Source organism: Perissodus microlepis, chromosome 6 (assembly GCF_051167445.1).
Source record: "Perissodus microlepis isolate ML-2025 ecotype Zambia chromosome 6, ASM5116744v1, whole genome shotgun sequence".
Lineage (NCBI taxonomy): Eukaryota > Metazoa > Chordata > Actinopteri > Cichliformes > Cichlidae > Perissodus > Perissodus microlepis.
In genome coordinates this window covers 885,466-893,052 of record NC_140466.1, presented here as the reverse complement: position 1 = coordinate 893,052, position 7,587 = coordinate 885,466, and the positions used below count along the sequence as shown (strand labels likewise).

Genomic DNA, 7,587 nt, shown 5'->3' with positions numbered 1-7,587 from the left:
CTACGCCAGGCCTGGCCCATATCTGGATGACATACGTCTTATCATGCCAGAAGTCAGTCAGCAGTGCCGGCTTGATACCAGACCTGCCTGCTATGTGGGTATAAGCAGTTTTAGTATTTTAATGAAAACTGACAATATAGATTCAGTGAAATCTGAAAATATGTGATTGTAACAAACACGAACTGTTAAACAATGAATGGTGATGCTGAAATGTTGTAACATGGAGCGAACAATGATTTGATGATTTGATAATGGAATAAAACCCTGGTTCACAGGATGACACACTGCTCCATTTCTAACCTCTGTCTCTCTTCCACAGCATGTCTTTATCCTGTCTTCCTTCTCTCACCCCAACCAATCACAGCAGATGGCCCCGCCCCTCCCTGAGCCTGGTTCTGCCGGAGGTTTCTTCCTGTTAAAAGGGAGTTTTTCCTTCCCACTGTCGCCAAAGTGCTTGGTCATAGGGGGTCATATGAATGTTGAGTTTTTCTCTGTATGTATTATTATATTATATACTGTACAATATAAAGCGCCTTGAGGCGACTGTTGTTGTGATTTGGCGCTATATAAATAAAATTGAATTGAATTGAGATGCTCTCAAACTTTCAGCTCACTGTGAATGCAGCACCAGGGTTGACAGATCAGATGCCATATTTGATACTTTTAGCTTTACTTTATAATAAATTCTGATTTTAGCTGTTTTCTGTGAAGAGCAGGAACTGATTGTAATTTTACATTCTTCATTAACCCTGATGTGGTTCCTGTCTGTGTCCAGCAGAGGGCTGCAACAGTTTCAAGGAGAGTTTGAAGTGTGCACAGAGCTCAACTTCCTCTGCAATAAAAACATGAATGACAGAAAGAGAGAAGCTTTGCAGAGGAAAGGATCAAAAACACTGCTGCTCGGGTTTGAGAAGACTGAAGGCGCACACACATTTTAAACTCTTGTTCCAGATGTGTGTACCTCTAATCATGTGTGAATGAAACAAGCCTAACATTGCAGGAGGAGGCGGAGCCACAAAGAGGAGAGTCAGCATCATTTTCCAGAAATGAAAGTTAAAGTTAGTGAGAGTAACAGCACAGCTGCAGTCACAGATCTGTGCATTTGTGAAGAAAATCAGACCGAATTCATCTGCTCTTTCTAAACAACTGACTCAAAAACTGGTGAGTACAGCTGATGACATTTAATGTTTAACACACAGCATTAACGCAAAACTTTTCTTTTTATTCATATTTTATTATATGTGTGTGGGGGTGCACATGTTATATATCTGTAAATGTGTATGTCTTTTGACATGTTCCTGGAGTTATTAAAAAAATACATGTAACAAATTGTAATGAAGGTGAATTTCTGATGAACGGGGCATAAACAATAAGAAAAAATGCAGACTCTTAGTTACTAAATAGTGGAAAGGAGGTGGGATTAAATAAGCTCATGCTTCTTCCTACTCATTTATGAACATGTAAGTTAGTTATAATTATTATTGCTTTGTTTTGTTTGTCTCTTTTTGACTATTTTAACATGTTCAAAATAAAGATTCAGCACTATACAATTTCACACTGGCATGTCAGAATAATTCAAGTGGAGGCTTAAATTAAACTAGAATAATGTGATCAGCAGTAACATCAATTACATCTACAAGTGCATAATCAACAACACTGAATTAATTTCTTTCTAAAAATGTGTTTTTGACACTTTCACTTTAGTTTTCAGAGACGTCTGCTGCCTCAGTCTGACATGTGACAGTTTCAAATCAAAGAAAATAAGTTCAATGTCTCCGAAAAGATTAAACTCATGTTGTGCCAAGTGCAGGTTACTATAATCAGGTCCGAACCTGCAGGAGGCAACAAACAGAGCCGTTTGAGGTGGGGCAGAGCTGCTGAAAGACAGAGCAGCTTCAGAGTCACATTATTACATTCTGCACCTGTGGTGTCCTAGTTGTGTTTCCTATTGTTGCTGCTCAGACTTTGTTGCATTCCCAATGTAAACCACCAAATATGTTTAATTAGAGTTGAACTTTTAATGCTCCGACTTCTGTTCCCAGAGCGCAGACATGTCCGCTGCCAGCAATCTGCGAGCTGAAGATCAGTTTCTGTGCGCCATCTGTCTGGAGGTCTTCGCCGATCCAGTCACCACACCATGTGGCCACAACTTCTGCAAAAGATGCATCACTCAGCACTGGGATGTTAATATGTCCTGCTGGTGTCCCATGTGTAAGGAGACGTTCAACACGAGACCTCAGTTGAAGGTCAACACTTTGCTTTCTGGCATGGTTTTTCAGTTCAAACGAGAAGCTCAGAAGAAAGTCAGCAGCAGCAGCTCAGAGCAACAAGCTGCCAAACCGCAACTTCCCTGCAACGTCTTCACTGGAGCCAGACCAAAGGCCCTGAAGTCCTGCCGTGAGACACGCCTGGACCCTCGTCAACATCTGTACGGAGAGTTGGAAAGAGAGAGTGAGCTAGCGAGAGAGAGACAGCAAGATCTATGGAGCGAGGTAGAAAGAGAGTGTGAGCTAGCGAGAGAGAGACAGCAAGATCTATGGAGCGAGGTAGAAAGAGAGTGTGAGCTAGCGAGAGAGAGACAGCAAGATCTATGGAGCGAGGTAGAAAGAGAGTGTGAGCTAGAGAGAGAGAGACAGCAAGATCTATGGAGCGAGGTAGAAAGAGAGTGTGAGCTAGAGAGAGAGAGACAGCAAGATCTATGGAGCGAGGTAGAAAGAGAGTGTGAGCTAGAGAGAGAGAGACAGCAAGATCTATGGAGCAAGCTAGAGATGTAGAGAGACAGAGCAAATATATAGATAGAGTTGATTTAGATTTTCCAAAACCCTTTTATCAATAAAAACAGACAACTAAAGATTTGAGAACAGAAGTAATAATCCAAACAAAAAAAATATTTCTTTTTCAAGTGAATATTAAACCAACCACAATGTCTGTTTTTATCGAACATGTAAAGCCAAGGATGAAAGTCTGTAGAGTAAATAATCTCACCAAAAGTCAGAACTGCTTCTCCTGGAGCCCAAACACAGACTGTGATCTCCTGAAATCCAGGAAAGAGTGGAACACAGTTTCCCCTTTACAACATACTGGACAATTTCATCATGGCTGGGATTTAAAACAGAGATAAAAGCATTTACAGCGACTGCACCATGTAAAACCCTCCATTGTAGATTTCCAGCCTCTTTGGGTCTCCATGTATTTCATCTGAAACCATTCCCAGATGGTCTCTCCATGCACTCTAAGAAATGAAATGTTATATTTACCTGGTGTTGGCTTTCACTGCAGTATAGTATCACTTCCTGTTCCTGATGCATTGCACAGTGGTGTTTTGTGTATGCCATTTAATTAAAAACTTTGCTGTTACACAGTGCAATCGTCAATTCCTTGATCCAATGCAGACTCTCTGCTGAATCACCCACTAATTGTGTTCAAAGTATTCATTCATCGACTTAGAGCACCAAATCACAACAACAGTCGCCTCAAGGCGCTTTATATTGTAAGGTAGACCCTACAATAATACACACAGAGAAAAACCCGACAATCATATGACCCCCTATGAGCAGCACTTTGGCGACAGTGGGAAGGAAAAACTCCCTTTTAACAGGAAGAAACCTCCAGAACCAGGCTCAGGGAGGGGCGGGGCCATCTGCTGCGACCGGTTGGGGTGAGAGAAGGAAGACAGGATAAAGACATGCTGTGGAAGAGAGACAGAGGTTAATAACAAGTAACAAGTATGACAAGTATGATTCAGTGCAGAGAGGTCTATTAACACGAGGTATGTCACAATTAAGGGGCCAAATCATTTGAAGGTCGATTATGCCACAGCCGGGCGACAAAGGCTGTCCCAATTCAAAGACTGCTCCAAATGCGGCCGACAAATCCAGCTTTCATTTCCCTGAATTTGAAGGATGGGTCGGGTGTATCCTTCTTGGCCCAACCCATCCCAGAATTCATAGCGCGGCCCTGCCAATTCCAGTTTCCAACAATGGCGGCAGCTACTTAGTTTTAATATTACTCTTATTAATCTTTCTGGGTCACAAAATAAACTTTTACGATATTTTCAGGTGAGAATGTAGCTGTGTACACTTCAAATATCTGCTCAATTTATCAAGATGTCACATGTTTGCAAAAGTGCTCTGACATTTTCTGAGACGTCTGTTACCCACCAGCTCGATATCTGACCGGGAGGTCGAGGCTCACTAGAGCCGGCAAGAACAGCAGATTCCCAGCACATCATTTTCAGACCCATGCGGTCTTTCGCTACTCAGGTTAAACATGATATATATATTATTGTTTGGCTTTTTTCAATGCCATGTTTTATTTGTTCCTGAGTCAAAAGGGTTTGGCTGAGATTAAAGTTATAGTTTTTTATCTATGCATTTTCTTCCGCTTATCCGGGGCACTGGACCCCCAATGTACAGGCAGCAACGCGAGGAGATACTAGAATACCCACCCCAGCCTGCCACCTCTCACCGGGGGCAAATCCAGACTAAGACAGAGTCCAGCTGCTCTCTGGGAGACTGGTTCCAACGCCATGCGTTGAGGTGAGCCCGAATATATCTAGCCGGTACCTCTCAACCTCACACACTAACTCAGGTTCCTTCCCTAACAGAGAGGTGGCATTCCATGTCCCAACTGCCAGTCTTGGTAACTGGGGATCAAGCCTCCAGGGCCTCCATTCCTGGCTGCTGCCCGGCACACGATGCATCGGACCCCTACGGCACCTCCTGTGGGTGGTGGGCCTGCAGGAGGATGGGCCGATGTCCCCTTTTCGGGCTGTGCCTGGTGGGCCCCATGGACTAAGGCCTGGCCACCAGACGCTCACCCTCAGGCACCCAACCAGGGCTTGGCTCCATGGTGGGGCCCCGGTAACCCTATCCCAGGCAGGGTGAACTGTTCCCTCATTTTCATATAAGGGTCTTCTGAATCGCTCTTTGTCTGTTCCTCTCCTAGGACCAATTTGCTAGACCCTACCAGGGGCAGAAACCCCGGACAACATAGCCCCTGGGATCCCTGGGACACACAAACCCCACCACCACGATAAGGTAGCAATTCGCGGAGGGAATAAACACTGAATAAACGTCAAACAGAAAACTGAATAAACAGAAGCGTGAGATGGTCGAGAATTTACTCCAATGTCCTGTTATATTTTAAATAGCAAGGAGCAGATGGCTGAGTTTATTAAACTCCATGAACACAGTTGGTGACACAAATCTGAAGGGTAGACCGTCCCATTTCACAGCCTCGCAGTTCTGGCCTTCTTGGCCTTTAAAGGACTCGGCCCACGTAGACTGCGAAGGCTGTGTCCAATATAGGAGAAATCTGTTCTCTCTTTTTAGTCCCTGTCAGTACTCTTGCTGCAGCATTTTGTATTAACTGGAAATATCCTGTTCAAAAATGACTCCAAGGTTCCTCACAGCGTTACTGGAGGCCAAGGTAATGCCATCCAGAGTAAGAATCTGCTTAGATACCATATTTCTAAGCTTTTCAGGGCCGAGTAAATAACCTCAGTTTGATCTGAATTAAGAAGCAGAAAGTTAGCGGCCATCCAGGTCTTTATGTCTTTAAGACATTCCTGCAGTTTAACTCATTGGTGTGTGTTATCTGGCTTCATGGACAGATAGAGCTGGGTGTCATCTGCATAGCAGTGTAAATGTATGCTATGTCTTCTAATGATGCTGCCTAAGGGAAGCATGTATAATGTAAACAGAATTGGTCCTAGCACTGAACCCTGTGGAACTCCATAATTAACCTCAGTGTGTGAAGAGGACTCTCCATTTACATGCACAAACTGGAGTCTATTAGATAGATATGATACAAACCACTGCAGCACAGTACCTGTAATACCTACAGCATGTTCTAATCGCTCTAATAGGATATTATGGTCGACAGTATCGAACGCTGCACTGAGGTCTAGCAGGACAAGCACAGAGATGAGTCCACTGTCAGAGGCCATAAGAAGATCATTTGTAACCTTCACTAAAGCTGTTTCTGTGCTGTGATGAGCTCTGAAACCTGACTGAAACTCTTCAAATAAACCATTCCTCTGCAGATGATCTGTTAGCTGTTTGACAACTACTCTTTCAAGGATGTTTGATATGAAAGGAAGGTTGGAGATTGGCCTATAATTAGCTAAGACTGCTGGGTCTAGAGATGCTTTTTGAGTAAAGGTTTAACTACAGCCAGCTTGAAGGCCTGTGGTACATAGCTGATTATTAGAGATAGGTTGATCATATTTAAGATTGAAGCATTAATTAATGGCAGGACTTCTTTGAGCAGTTTTGTAGGAATGGGGTCTAAAAGACACGTTGATGGTTTGGAGGAAGTAATTATTGAAGTTAACTCAGAAAGATCAATTGGAGAAAAAGAGTCTAACTTAACATCAATGGTACTAAGAGTAGCTGTAGATAATATTACATCTGTGGGATGATTACTGGTAATTTTTTCTCTAATGATAAAAATTTTATTTGTGAAGAAGTTCATGAAGTCATTACTAGTTAACGTTAAAGGGATGGTTGGCTCAGCAGAGCTCTGACTGTTTGTCAGCCTGGCTACAGAGCTGAAGAGAAACCTGGGGTTGTTCTTATTTTCTTCAATCAGTGATGAATAGTAAGATGTTCTGGCTTTAAAAGCAACAAACTATTTCTCCAGGCTAAATGATGATCCTCTAAATTTGTGACACGCCATTTCCTCTCCAGCTTACGAGTCATCTGCTTTAGGCTACGTGTTTGAGAATTATACCACGGAGTCAGGTACTTCTGATTTGAAAATTTATTTTTCAGAGGAACAGATTTGTACGCAGTTAAGTGAAATTATTAACAAGATAATTGACCTCTGCTGGAGTAGCATTCAGGTACTGAAGAAGATAATCCCCTGCACCTCCATTTAAACTAACATAATCATCCTGCTGCAACCAGGTTTCTGTAAGGCAGAGTAAATCAATTTGTTGATCAATTATTAAGTCATGTACTAACAGAGACTTGGAGGAGAGAGACCTAATATTTAATAATCCACATTTCACTGTTTTACTCTTTGGTTCAGATGTGGATACTGTATTGTTCTTTCTTTGTGATTGTTTATGTTTAAGTTGTTTGTTGCTGGTTTTTAGTTTGTTTTTTGTCTTTTTGGAAGCTGACACAGTCTCTATGGAGATGGGTTTTTGGGGGGGTAGCAGGAGGAGAGAAGCTGCAGAGAGGCGTGTAAGACTGCAGCTCTGCTTCCTGGTCCCAACTCTGGATAGTCATATTTTGGGGGGTTTAATAAATTTGTCCATGTTTCTAGAAATGAGAGCTGCTCCATCCAAAGTGGGATGGATGCCGTCTCTCCTAACAAGACCAGGTTTCCTCCAGAAGGTTTGCCAATTATCTATGAAGCCCACATCGTTTCTGGGACACCACTCAGACAGCCAGCAGTTTAAGGAGAACATGCGGCTAAACATGTCACTCCTGGTCTGATTGGGGAGGGGACCAGAGAAAACTACAGAGTCCCACATTGTTTTGGCAAAGTTGCACACCGATTCAATATTGATTTTAGTGACCTCCGATTGGCGTAACCAGGTGTCATTACTGCCGACGTGAATTATGATTTTACTGA

At 42.7% G+C, this 7,587-nt stretch overlaps 1 protein-coding gene across 1 annotated transcript; it reads left to right on the top strand.

The window, feature by feature from the left end:
- Positions 1-1,058: 1,058 nt before the first annotated feature.
- On the top strand, positions 1,059-3,351 carry LOC146384739 (uncharacterized). Its single transcript, XM_084929885.1, has 2 exons — positions 1,059-1,161; positions 2,043-3,351. Exon 2 carries the CDS (start codon positions 2,052-2,054, stop codon positions 2,772-2,774), a length of 723 nt encoding a protein of 240 aa, XP_084786011.1. The 5' UTR covers positions 1,059-1,161; positions 2,043-2,051; the 3' UTR covers positions 2,775-3,351.
- Positions 3,352-7,587: the final 4,236 nt, after the last annotated feature.

Coding starts and splice junctions, on each gene's coding strand:
- LOC146384739 (XM_084929885.1), top strand. CDS start 2,052: ATGTCCGCTGCCAGCAATCTGCGAGCTGAAGATCAGTTTCTGTGCGCC.